General features: G+C 39.3%; 1 protein-coding gene across 2 annotated transcripts in view; it reads left to right on the top strand.

The window, feature by feature from the left end:
- ccdc88c (coiled-coil and HOOK domain protein 88C) overlaps window positions 1–14,333 on the top strand; it is a 72,173-nt gene that overhangs the window by 56,095 nt on the left and 1,745 nt on the right. The window contains exons 26-30 of one of the 2 annotated variants that reach the window (XM_086094310.1): window positions 56–357; window positions 7,586–7,669; window positions 9,806–9,889; window positions 9,945–10,067; window positions 10,945–11,192. In XM_086094310.1, coding sequence (XP_085950436.1) covers window positions 56–357; window positions 7,586–7,669; window positions 9,806–9,889; window positions 9,945–10,067; window positions 10,945–11,192 — 841 coding nt within the window. The remainder of the gene's footprint in view (window positions 1–55; window positions 358–7,585; window positions 7,670–9,805; window positions 9,890–9,944; window positions 10,068–10,944; window positions 11,193–14,333) is intronic. The other variant, XM_086094311.1, reaches the window with a different exon arrangement.

Below are 14,333 nucleotides of genomic sequence, written 5' to 3' on the forward strand. Positions count from 1 at the left end.
GGAAAATGTATGGAAAATGGAAGGTTGTGATTCACACTATTCTGTGTGTTGTCAGGAGGAGTCAGTGGTCTGGCGCCAAAGCTTTAGCCAAACTCATCAAACCAAGGAAGGAGAGCAGCAGGGAGCGAGGAGGCGACCAAGACAAGGAAGGATCCCAGGAAAGAGAATGGACAAAGAGTGCTCCCGACATCCCCCTGCCTGCACCCCCTCTCTTGCTCCCCCCAGAAACGCCACCCCCAGGCCCACAGAGGACAGGAAGTGACTCCCAAGACAATGGCCACACCCACAGTAAACATAACCACAGCAACAGCCCCAGCCTTGGCCTCCAGAGTCCAGCATTGACGCCCATCAGCCGAGGTACACACACACACATACACTCACTCACACACACACGTTTGTTTTATTATCTTTGTGGGCACAGCCACGGGGACGGGTGGGGCCCCACAACGTGGTGAAATCCCGAAATATTGGCCCCACCATGTAACAAAAACAAGACCACACACACACACACACACACACACATTTATTTAGCATATTAAGTGTATTGAGATGTGTACATGCAATGCAATACAATACATGACCATAAATATACCATAATGTAAATATATATTTTTTAAAGCAATAAGTACAGCAGTAAATTATTGTGTGCCAATTTGTAACCTCATAACTTTGTACAAAATATTGTGATCACATTTTCATTAGGGCTGGGTTTAAAAAATTTAATAATCGATATCAAATAGATTTTCCTTTTTGAGCGTTTTTTAATATCTCTTTTTTCCCATAAAATAACAACAAAATAGAATTTTAAAGGCAATTTTTGGGGGGGTATTTATTATTATTATTGTTGTTGCTTTTTCCCTGAATTAATTTTTTTATAGACCTGACTTATTGCACTTTATGACAATTCAGAATATTTTCAATTTATATTTAATGGTTGTGGAGTTTTTTTTATTTTTATAATATCCTTGAAGAATTTGTGGAGTTTTTATTTTAATTTTATTTGATGTTCCATAATTAATCAATATCGAATTGAACCAAGTTAATCGAATTTGAGTCGATAGAGGGAATTTGAATCGATAGAGGTGGCAACTCCAGGTGGAGAAAGTAAAAACTCTGCCGCAGATTGGCTTTAGCCACTTGTACAAGCTAGCTAGCACCTGGGGCTTAAGCCAAACGGTGGCAGGGTTTTTCTTTCTGGAGCTGGATTTGTAAGTAAAGTAAAAACCCTGCTGCCGTTTGGCTTTAGCCCCTTGTGCTAGCTAGCTAGCTAGCTCCCTAGTATGTAAATGAGCACCATGGGAGCTAGCTAAGAGCTAGCTAGCTAGCTAGCACCTGGGGCTAAAGCCAAACGGTGGCAGGGTTTTTTCTTTCTGGACCTGGATTTGTAAGTAAAGTAAAAACCCTGCCACCATTTGGCTTTAGCCCCTTGTGCTAGCTAGCTAGCTAGTGAGCTAGCTATCTAGCACCTGGTGGTGTGCTACCCCCAGGGGCGGAAATTGGAATTACACCCAGAAACAACAAAAATACTACATGACGTATTACTGGCCCCCCCAAAAATCAGTGAAATAGAAGGACCATGAACCCAGAACCTGTGATTGGGAGTTTAGTGTATATACAGTGGTGTAAAAATTAATCGATTAATTTAAAATCAATCAATCATCAAATTAATCAACATCTATTTTGATAACCGTTTAAAGTAGCATTAAGGAACTTTTCAACCTTAATAAAATATTTTCATAACTCTTCTGGTGAAATATCGAGTTCAAACTACTTGAATGGTATATTTGCCATGGCCTGAGGGGATCTGTATCATTTTTACTGGCACTAAGCAACTTTGAGGAGGATGGTAGGAACACTGCCACACAAAATACTACAAATGTGCTGACTGCTTTATGGCATATGTTAAAAGCTACCCCAGATGAAAGGACAGTCAAGGATCAACATTGGCCCGGATTTCACTTGCCTGATGGAGTGAGCTAAAAAACGACGCAATTCGCTTGTTCTTATAGGAAATGTGGTCTTCCTTCAGACTTAACATTATCGCTTTTGTCTATATGGTGTCGCCATAATCAACATAAACTGAAAGTTCATTAGTGTTGCTTTAAAGCCAGTTTAACTTAAAGGCGACGTCAACCTCCCTCAAAAAATTATTGACAATAATATGTTCTATGCAGCCCCACTAGTCGAAATACAGTATTCTGGTTAATATTGTGTTAGTGGAATATGAGTTAAGCAGCAAAATCCAGCAGTTTTTACCAATATTAGAAGGCGGCCATTTTGCCACTTGCCGTCGACTGAAGATTACATCACAGTTGCTCAGGTCTCGGGTAACAACCCATCACAGCTCATCTTCAGAAAACAGGTCAGCTCTCTAAATTAAAAGAAAAAAGAAAAAAAAAAGCAACAACAAAAAACTGAAAACAGGTGAGCTGTGATTGGTCTTTCCCTGAGCCCTGAGCAATTGTGATATCATCTTCAGTCAACAGCAAGTGGCAAAATGGCCGCCCCCTGAGATGGATAAAAACGGCTGGATTTTGCTGCATAACTCATATTCCACAAATCTAATCAGAATGTCATGTTTAGACTAGTGAGGTCACCTGTAACATATTATTTTTAAGAAATGTTTAAGGTTGACTTCCCCTTTAGTAATCTGGATTGTAAAAGTAATGAGTTTGTGTGATCTCTGTAACCTGCTTTCTGAATATTCAACTGCTAATACATGCTTAGTACCGGGACATGCATGCAGTATTACAATTATACAAAGAAGAAATTGTGTGAAAGTGTGTGGGAATGTTTGTGGTCGGCGGTCAAAGATGTTGGCCAAACTGGCTCATATTCTCTGCTCTCGTTTATCGTCACATAGGGCTTTCGTGATATGCAATAAATCAATTAATTGCACGGTAATAAAAAAATTAGCTCAATAACTTTGCCGGACGCGATATTTCTTAGCCATGTATGTGCGTGCGTGCGTGTTTGTTTACATACGTGTCAACATTCGCGCTGATCCGTTGCTTCACTCTGTCAGTCACAGCTTTTCTTCTTTCTATTCACTCACACTCACGCACACACACAAACATGGTCTCCCAGGCGGGTAAGTGAACCCACGCCGCCTGTACCCACGGCACCACTCCGCCACCCGGAGCCCGTAAAGCGGCTTTTAAAACCAGTTTAAACATTTTGGTTCACATGTGTCCCACCAGATCTTTTCATTTGTGAGCCGCGGCAGTCTCGCTGCTAATCGCCATGTAGCATTATTGCTAGCAGCGCACCACAGCTATCGGTGTTGTTTTTATTCATTGCTTGTGCTTCGAAACCTGCCGAAAAAGTAACACTCGCACACGTGCACACACCCTCGCAATCCTGTGCTTCTCAGTGAGATACGGGTTTTGCCAAAGACTGGGTGGGTGATAAGTTAACTTTCCTGTCATGACTAACTACTAAACCGTGCTTAGCGTATTGAGGAGTGAATCATCTTGACAAAGTTGACACGCACTCTTGGAGGCAGTGCTGTGCCAAAGTGGTTTAAAAAAAAAAAGATTGTTAACTCATTCACTGGCAGCCATTTTCACTGAAGCAACCCCCTTCGCTCCCGGCTGTTTTACTGGATTTTGACAGATTTTGCAAGGCCCACAGAATATTGTGTTCTATTTCTAAAAACATGAAACCTACCAAAAGAAAGAACAGTCTCTTCTTTCATCAAGAAAAAAATGTATGTGTTTTCATTTTAGCATTAGAATATAGCTAAGTTTCATCATTATTCACAAACCTGTTGAAAACACTAGGAAAAAGAGCTTGTTGCAACATGGCCCTGGCTGATCTCTTATACTCTGCTGCCAACTGCTGGCTGATTATTTTATTTATTTATTTTTGTAATAACTACCATTTCTTTAAGCGACCTCTTCAAGTCAGAGGCTGCATCAAAGCCTTCTGTATGCTCTTGCATAGAAAAACAAAAAACGTATAAATACGTTTTTGAGATTCAAGGGCAAAGTATTAAAAAAGGTATTTACACGTTTTCGGGTTTGAATGAGTCAATACTAATTTTGAGTTGTTTAAATGAATACATTTGCACCTTTTTGAAATTTTAAAATAACGAATTAAATAAATAAAAAATAATCCAAAATGAACTTGCATAATAGTGTTTCAAATAATTGTATTTGTCTTAATATTATTACGTTTAAAAAATGTCTTGTTTTGTACCAAAAAATAATTGTGATTTCAATTATTGCCAAAATAATCATAATTAATATTTTCTTCATAATCAAACAGCCCTACTTAAAAGTGCTATATTTAGTGCTTCTTATGCATGATACCATTACTAATCTTTCAGTCTACTCTGCATGGTTTAATTTAAAGGAGACATATGGTTTGGGGGGTTTCACGTTTTTTAAAAAAAAAATAAAAGCTATCATAGCTGGTCTAGGATTTTAAAAATAAATACACCACACTTGACATCTCTGGTTGGAATCACTGCTGCTGTAAAAGTGGTTGTTTTAATTTCACACTTGATGATTTGTTAATTTCACACGCCCAACTATTTGGATACAAGCAATTCATACTAGGCCCTTACCTATATGCACTTTTTTTAGGCCGATACCGATTTTTTTTCTTCTGCTGATTATTAAAAAATATATATATAATGCATAAAATATTTTGGGGGGGCCTCTTGGGGGCAGTGTGGTACCGTGCATCCATGTTGTACACACTTAAAGTTGTGATTATTAAAAAAATAACTCATAACAACACCATTGGGAAGAATTTGAGCCTTTGCAAAGTGTTATCTTAACTGTGGGTATGTGCTCCCACAGTATTTGTGCGTGAATATTTATTTGAAGGAAAAACACTCCCGAAGTTGATGCTAACTTCCTGTTAGCATTGGAATGTGATCTCCCCTTCGATTTTAGCATTAGTGCTACGCTAGCGATGTTTTATAAACAAAGCATGTTTTGCATTTAAATATACAGTGGATGTAATTCTTAACGTCATGTGTTTTGTTTTACAGTTAACTCCAACTGAGGTGTCATTAAACAGCTTAAAGGACGCTTAGGGACAACAGAATAACCAGAATAACACGCTACACACTTGCTAGTTGCTAAAGCTTCACAAACAAAATGGTGTACTTTCACAGCGTCTGAAACTTCTGTTTTTTTTTCGGTAATGTTTTGAGGGAAAAATAATCGGCCATTTGCCCCTGTTGGCTGATTGTTTTGCCGATGTTTGAAGGACGATGATCAGCCGATTATAATCAGCGGCCGATTAATCGGTCGGGTCTTAATCAAAACCAGAATTCCCATATTGTGTCCTCTTTAACATTACTGCTTTCTTGTGTATTTCTAATGGGTTAACTTGCATGCCATCTCATTAAGTTTTAACATTCATTACAAATTAAATATCTTTATTTTCGTGTACTCACTATTGTTTGATCATTTTTTCCTCTTCTGTCTCTCTCTCTTTCTCCAATTTTCTCCCCCTCAGCTCCCCCTGTCCCGAAACGCTTTTGTTTTTTCCGCAGCAAAAGCCACGATAAACTTCTTCCATCCCCCTCTCCCACCTCCGACCCCCCCTCACGCCCCTCCCTCTCTCTCAGCAGACGACTCCGATTCTGGTCGTCCACTGACATCACAGCAGAGGTCGTCACTAGCCAGTCCATCTCGGCCAGTGGAGTGTTCTAATGCCCTCATCTTCCTCTTCATCTATTAAACCATAAACATCATCCTCATCATCAGTCATGATTGACTTTCAGCCTTTCCCACAAAGATTTAAAGCATGCATGCATATTTCATGAATCACATAACACCCGCATAAGGGTTGCCTGTTGCAGTTATGGGCAGCCAGTAATACTAGTAAGTTGTGTGTGTATGAGAGGTGAGCATGTGTCCGTGTTTCCACAGCGCAGCAAGCTTGCACACATTCCCCGTCTTTAAAAAAGTATTTGTATCTGCCTGAATGTTATTTATGTGCTTATGACTTGCAAAGTGTGCTCTGAAATGAGGAGTTGCGCTTGCTAATAAGATCACTTCTCTTTCAGTCACATTGGATCAGTTGTTGTTGTCGCTTGCTGCAGTCATTTGTCTTGAACGCAATCGGCACAAGAAATGTTACCTCGGCAACCGGCACCTGCTCACTTATTACCTGTCAGCTCTTTGCTAAACAGCTCTTGTCTGTTAGCTGTGAACAGACACCAACGTGCAAGCCAGCGGCTTTAGCCTCTCATATGGCCGTTAGCTACAAATACTATTCACGTTTTATCATGATGGCATCAATGTTGTCACTGTCTGTATCTGCAGAGATGTTGTCGAAAGTTATGGGTTTGAATATTGGCTTGATCCTTTCGGTTTAGTATTTGCTCTTCTTTTTTTTTCTTGCTTGCTTGTGTGGCTACGATTGCATATTAGCGCCATGTATAAATGTTTTTCAATAGAGTAGGGGCAATATTCAGAGAAAAAAAAAATCAAATGGCAACTTTGTGAGAGAAAAAAACTTGAAAATTTGCGACCTAACATCTAAGTGCAATTTAAGGCACATTCCCTTGGTTTAAACAGGCAGAGTGGATTACAAAGTAGCATAGGTCTACAGTATTGAAAACAATAAGAAAAGCAAGGGCCAAGCAACAGCTGTCAAACTACTGTTGCTAGCCAGGCACTCAATGCTAACGCCAACAAGCCACGGACGCCTGAGACTTGTACCGTATCATACAATGACGGCGTCCTGAATTCGCTATTTAATATACTTTCGGAGTGGCATTATGATAATGGTGGTAAAAAGTGTAATTTCTATAAAAAACGTCGATAATGCAAGCCAAAATGTCAAAGGGAAGTAGTCAAGCGTTCATGCCACCGTGCTGGCAGACTTCAAAGTAAAATCCGCCAAGGCTGTTGCATTGGTGTCAATGTATTATTTGGTCAGCTTTATTTTGACGTTGAAGTTTGCCTCGGTGTGTGTTTGCGCCTTTGCGGCTTCCCTGACATTTCTGAATGACGGCACTGTGTCAGCCCAGTTCGCACACGCGCGCGCACACACTGAGAGGTTTAATCTTTTTGTTTTGGTGGAAGAAGCAAGTATTTTCAAGTCAAAGGGCTCAAGTCCGAGTGAAGTCACAAGTCATTGTTGGTCAAGTCCAAGTCGAGTTGCAAGTCTTTTAACATTTTGTCAAGTCTAGTCTAAAGTCGTCAAATTCATGACTCGAGTCCACACCTCTGCTGTCTACTGTATTGTCATTTTCTCATGGCAGTTCCAACTCGAAGATTCTCACTCATTTACACAAAATGCGGCCAATGTATGATTATTAGTTTTGGCCTCCACTCTGTCTGCGCCATAAGTAGATGATGAGTTTGCTCTTCTTGTGCCATTCCAAGCCAACTGGAATCAAGATGTTTGGGCCAAATGACTGATGATTCAATTCATACTAGTTAAGGCCAACCATAATCAGTGAGGATTGTTAATGCTATGCTTGAACTAATCATGCACACGGTCACACACCTATCCCTTCATTCTTGCCACCTGTGGTTATTGTTGTTGCTTGAGTCTTATTCATGATCACACCTGTTTGTCTAAATGAACTGAGATCGTCTTATTTGGCCAGCAGGTTTGACTGACAGGGGACGAGGAGTCTATCATTGCAGCACACCAGGAGGCAGCAGTGAGAGTGTCAACGGAGAAGATGGCAAAGGTGATTTTTAAACATTGGACAAAAAGTACTTAACTCAACTTTATTTAAAAAGCACGTTAAAACAAGCATTGCTGTATACAAAGGGCTGTACATGGAACAGAAATTGGTCATGCAGTAAAGATACGTAAAACAAGAACAAAACAAAAATTTTAAGTAAGTATACAAGTAAATAAACTTTACACCAATAAATTATTAAAAAGATGCAGGTAAACGATTCAGTGAATAAGTAAATAAATAAAATAAGCATCTGTGTTTAATGGGTTTCAGGTCAGGACTAGTGGCAGGCCGTTCCATCTTCTTAACTCCCAAATTCTGACAAACTCTTGTCTTGGGTGTAGTGTTAATTTTATCCACCATTTAAATTTTTTGTCTCAGTTTTAGTCCAGTTTCAATCATGTTTGTTAATTTTTATCATATTTAGTCAACCTCATCCCATTTTTATTTAGTCTACTACAAATCTCGCATATTATTCATCTAATTTTAGCAGAGGTAGCAAAGTGAAGTAAATTTTTGTCTCGTCTTCATTAGTCGACAAAAATGCTTACTGATTTAGTCCCAGTTATTGTTTATTAATTAGGGTTTTAGTCTAGTCTAGTTTTTAGTGAAAAATGCGTGTTGACGAAAATATTTTTAAGTTTTCGTTAACAAAATGAACACTGATCTCAGACTGTGGAGTTGAGAACCTCATCTTGATATAGCTCTCTGCATTGAGATCATAATTTTTGCCCACCATCACCCTTCCACGACTAAAAGCCGTTCAATTCTCAGTGCAGCAATCATCTTAGTTTTCTTTGTCTTCTCTGCAATTTGACCCTACAACCGCCATAGGTAGAATCTGGATTAATCGCTGAACATTCCTCCTTCACATTCCTCCTTCACATGCTAGCGCCATTTAACTACAACAGCAAAATACTGTTTGGCATTAGCAGAGAAAATTTGACACATTTTTCATGGTCGGAACCCACATCCTATGATGCTAATCCCACAAATACATGTTCATTACAAAGGTATTTAAAATAGAAATTTACTGAATTTGCATCAGTATCAGGTCTATGAAACACTAATTTGCTTACTTTGGAGTCGTTTGTTATATTTGCCATTCAAATCCGATTGTATCGTGAAAATTGTGAGTTAATAAAAGCATTATTTATTTTTTTTAATCAGCCTTTTCTACATGCACATTTTGTTATATCTTGTAGAATATATTGATAAGAGCATTAGGAGAGTTCCTTAGACATGTCCATTATTATCTAATTGTGGGAATGCTGGAAGCACAACTTCTCATCATTAACAGCTCTCTAAAAATGCTCAGTGGTAAAGTGCATTGTCCAGTAACCAGGAGGTCGCGAGTTCGAATCTCACCTCCGACTGTACATTGCAAATATATCCACGGCCATTATGCTAAGGAATATACATGTATACCAACTGACTGTCATATCAGGAAATGCATTGTAATTTCACTGAAATGATGAAATGCATGTTGGCTTTCAGCATCAGATGCCACTTTTCAAAATAAATACGCCATTAGCCATGAATTTGAACAAGTCAAATTAGCTCAGTGCTTAGCGCAATTGCCTTCCAACATGGAGAAACTGGGTTCAAACCCCGCTTGGACCACATTTTTGTAAATTTGATGGTTCGATATCAACTGACTATCATATCAAGAAATGGATTATAATTTCTCTGAAATGATTAAATCCCACTTTAGACAGATTGTGGTTCAAGTTTTCTTTTTATTCATTTGTCATTTAACTACAAATAAACATTTGTAATTTGCACATAATTTATCTTTCATCTTCTTTCATTAGCATTCAGCTTATAGCATTCCCACGCAATTTCTGCAGAAATTGCATTTATTCTAGTATGATAAGAAATTAAGATTATGTTGCCTGAAAAAGAACATCTTTGAAAGCTGAAATTCTACAGTTAGCTATCCCAGGGTCCAGTGCACTGAGAAAAATCTTCTAAATATTATTTTCACCCTGCGTGTGGCTGGTGGTCTGTCCATGGTGTACCCCACAACCAACCCCCCCAACCGCGACCCTAATGAACATAAGTGGTATAGAAAACGGATGGCTGGATGAATTATTTTCTCCCTAGAGTAAGAGTACCCCCATGTGTGTGTTTTTTTTTCAGGACTAGCACAGACCCACAAAACTCTGAGTTCCACCCCGAGTCATCAATCATCTTCAGCGACCCTGAGCAGCTGCCGGCCCAGAGGTAGGACAGCAGAAGTGAACATGGCTGTAGTGGACTTGTAACCATGCTTTTGCAGGTATGCTCTTTGACGAAGACACTGAGACCGTATTTGGTCCACGGGGCCGCATGGGATGTCGTCCAGGATCAGCTGACTTTAGTCACCACACCTCCAGCTCCAACTCACCAGTCAACTGCAAAGGTACTGACAGTTTTATAGTGTTAAATCGAATAAGTACAGTGAAACGTTGTTCTAATTCCTCCAAGGTTTGTGAAGTCTACCAAAAATGTCTGGAAAAATACTCCTGCTTACTTGAGGAAGCAAAGGGTTAACTCTGCGGGTCCTGCTTTGATTCCCAGCGCAAATCTAGCACAAAGTGCAGTCTAACTGTGCATGTGGCTTGAGTTTCCTTTCTTTTGGTATTTTCTTAGACTTTGTGCAGGTAGAATTGGACATTGTGCGACGTTATGAGCCGTCTCCCAACCAATCGTGGCGCTACCAGTCGATGAAAATAGGGCCTTGCATGTGGGTGGGGTTTTAATTTATTTATTTATTTAGCCTTTTTGCAGCTTTTATGCGCAAGTTGGCTGTTTGAACTAGCTGCTAACATTAGCAAGCAGAATGTTTACTGGCCAGCCATTAATTAGGGTAAGGTAGTGTTTTTACTTGGGGTGTCAGGCTCGTAAAAATTTTAATCGTAATTAATCGCATGATTTCAATAGTTAACTCATGATTATTCGCAAATTGTATATATTTTCTAAATGTACAATAAAAAAATTATCAAAGTTTTCATACACTTTACGACACATAACAGAAAAGTGAAAACATTTTTAAACTAATAGAAATATGGCTGCATCTTTTAGTCATTGATATAATAGTTAATAAAATTGAGTTAAAATTAAAAAGATGTACTATACTATAAAAAAAACAACAAGTGTGATATTTGTGTTGAGGTCATTTTTCTGCCACTGTGTTTGTTCCTCTTACATAAATTCATTATTGAGCTTGTTGTTGTGGTGCCTTTTGAACGCGACTGATGTGGTGATGAAGATATTTTCCATAACTCTTTCTCTTTTAGATGCATCCGACTCGCACTTCCGTTCAGCGAGCCTGTCCAGTGATGATGTCAGAGGTCTCAGCCAATCACAGCAGACCTTGTCACACAGTGCAACCCTGCCATACGACCAAACACCGCAGCGGGCCCAACCTCAGCGTGGAGGCGGGATTAGGAGTAGGACTCGCCCTTCATCTCCTGGAAGCCAGATGGTGACATTGGAGGAGTTTCTGCAAGAAAGCAACCTCAAGTCTACACAAAGGGTGAGAAAGGTATTCATGAATGTTGCTTGTACATGTTTTGCATTACACCCTATATCTTTTTTTCTTTCTTCCTTTCTTTCTTCCTTTCTTTCTTCCTTTCTTTCTTCCTTTCTTTCTTCCTTTCTTTCTTTCTTACTTTCTTTCTTTCTTAACTTTTTTCCTTCATTATTTTCTTTCTTTTTTCTTTCTTTCTTTATTTTCTTTCTTTCTTTATTTTCTTTCTTCTTTTTTCTTTACTTTTTCCTTCATTATTTTCTTTATTTTTTTCTTCTTTTCTTTCTTTCTTTATTTTTTTTAAAACTTTTCCTTCATAATTTTTTTTCTTTCTTCTTTTCTTTCTTTCTTTCCTTTTTTTTTTAAAAACCTTTTTCCTTCATTATTTTTTCTTTCTTTTTTTCTTTTCTTTCTTTCTTCTTTTTTTTTACTTTTTTCCCATCATTATTTTCTTTCTTCTTTCTTTGTTTCTTTACTTTTTTCCTTTATAATTTTCTTTCTTCTTTCTTTCTTTACTTTTTTCCTTCATTATTTTCTTCCTTTCTTTCTTTACTGTTTTCCTTTATGATTTTCTTTCTTCTTTCTTTCTTTCCTTCATTATTTTCTTTCTTTCTTCTTTTCTTTTCTTTCTTTCTTTATTTCCTTTTTTATCATTATCTTTTTTCTTTTTTCTTTATTTAAAAAAAGTTTTTCCTTCATTATTTTCTTTCTTCTTTTCTTTCTTTCTTTTCTTTGTTGCTTGTGTCTGTTCACTCACTTATGAAAAAATCGTCCAAATGTCTTCACACACATCTTGGCAGGAATGTTTGTCAGCGTACTGGATGTGTTATTGTTGTGGTTACAGTTTCAAATGGTGATGAATTACACTACATCATTCTGACAATTGTGCATCATATTATCATCACACATATTTTGGTTGCCTCATTTAGTTACATAGTGGTTCAATATTTGTCAATAATAATGATTGATACTGTCAGAAATTAGTGTTTTAAACATTTCAATGTTTCAATGTGCATCAGGCTGAGAGCAGTTTCAAATATTTGACTTTGAAGCCACCCAAAAATATTAAAAATGTTAAATAAACCCTCTTCGGCGCCGGAGCCTGGGTGCGGGTGGTCCCCGGGGGCTGGGGGTCGGGGGTGGGGGGGCTGCCGGTTGGTCGGGGGGGGGGGCGGCTTTGTTGGGGGGGGGGGGTGGTGGTGGGGGTTGCGGGGTGGGGGGTGCTGGGGGTGGGGGGTGTCTGGGGGATTGGGGGCGGCTGGGGCTGGGTTGGGGTGGTTGGCGGGGGTGGGTGGGGGGCGGGGGGTCGTGGGGGGCGGGCGTTGGGGGCCGGTGGGGTGCCTGGTGGGCCTGCAGTGCCCCGTCCCGCTGCGTTGGGCCGGGGGCGCGGGCCGTGTTGGGGCGGGGGGCGCTCCTGCTCCTGGGTTTGCTCTCCGGCCGGTGGCCCTGGCGGGGCCCGGGGGTCGTCCTTTGGCGCTGCCGCGGCCTGGGGGGCCCTGAGGTGTTGCGCTTGCTCTGTTCCGGCGGGGGTCGTCGGCTCCCCTCTTTGGTGGAGATTTTCATGCATGCCAGATCCACCACACCAGCATCTACCGAAACTTAGACACAATCTGTTTCCTCCTCAGGTTATTGAATCGGTGGAGGCTGGTGTCTGCGGATCTCACCCGGCTTCGTCTGTCCTTCCTTCCTTTTCTCGGTCTCTCCTTTGGTCTCTTGAGGCCTCCCTGATTTTATGTTTTTTGGATTTGTTGGGGTCTGGATGTTTCTTGGGCTGGGGAGGAGTTCTGGTGGGGGGTGTCTGGTCGGTGCTGGATTACGCCTTCCTTGGTTTTCTTCGGTCCCCTCGGGTCTCCTGGTGTTCGGTTTAGGTGAACGGTATGAGATTTTTTCTAATAGGTTTTCTGGTGAGCTAACAAATACACGCACGCACGCACATACACATACTCACCCACACACACACACACAAAAAAATAAATATGTATATATATATATATATATATATGTATATATATATATATATATATATATGTATATATATATATATATATATATGTATATATATATATATATATATGTATATTTAAAAAAAAAAAAAAAAAGAGCAATGATGATGACATTTCCGAATGAACAATACTGAGCTCTTAAAAAAAAAAAAAAAAAAAAAGTTAAATAAAACTGAGTACTGCATTACAATGTTTGTGAATGCAGACAATTTGATCCAGCTCTTCTATTGGATCTATTGGTTATATTAGTGACTATCAATAATATGAATGTGGAATATTTCTTATTCAAACTTTCTGTGAGATTTTGTAAAGTTTGTAGCAACTAATTGCAAAACAGAAAACATTGTAATGTATTAACTCATGTGTTTAAGGTCACGGTCTGTTCTGTACAATAACAAGAGGAACGAAAATCAAATTTTCTACAGCAGACAGTTGAACTGATATAAACCGTTGTATTTAAATGTACTGCTTGCTGCACTCCTTCGTCAAAATGCTTTCACAGCTGCCAAGACGATGCATGCTTTGCAGCTGAGCAAACTTAATTTGCTGTCAAACACTAGTGTTATGGTTGTGCTTCCCGACACTTGTAATCTGTTCTCAGGCCAAATCTTGCCTGCAAATCAACTGTTGCGCTCGATTGTGACCTTGCCTGAAATCAGTGACAATCCTCCAGACGTTTACAGTCTCGCTCAACATAAAACCGATCATGATTCTTATGATGGTCCACTGGGAAAAAAAATTGAGGACTGCAGATGGGAATCAGATAAAATCGACAATCCTAAATTGATGAGTGGATGGAATGAACACATGATCACCTTTTTTGCTTCAAAGGTTTCTCCTTTATCCTTTTAACTTGATTGATCATTTTAATACGGCAGATCTTAACCTTGTTGGAGGTGCGGAACCCCCATCAGTTTCCTATGCGCATTCACCAAACCCTTCTTTTTGGAAACTAAAATCTGATTTTTATTTTATTTTTATTTTATTTTTTTTCAAATTCAAGACCAAGGTACTGTGGTGAACAAAATCACGAATCATTTGAGTCTGGTGTGTGTCCTCCATCAATTAAACCCAGATTAAGAACCACTGTTTTAAGAGTTTCTTTGTCACTTGACCTGCACTCTAAAAACAGTTGTGTCAAAAATAACCCAAT

The sequence above is a fragment of the Leptonotus elevatus genome, chromosome 14 (assembly GCF_054856555.1).
Source record: "Leptonotus elevatus isolate MCC_2025b chromosome 14, RoL_Lele_1.0, whole genome shotgun sequence".
NCBI lineage: Eukaryota > Metazoa > Chordata > Actinopteri > Syngnathiformes > Syngnathidae > Leptonotus > Leptonotus elevatus.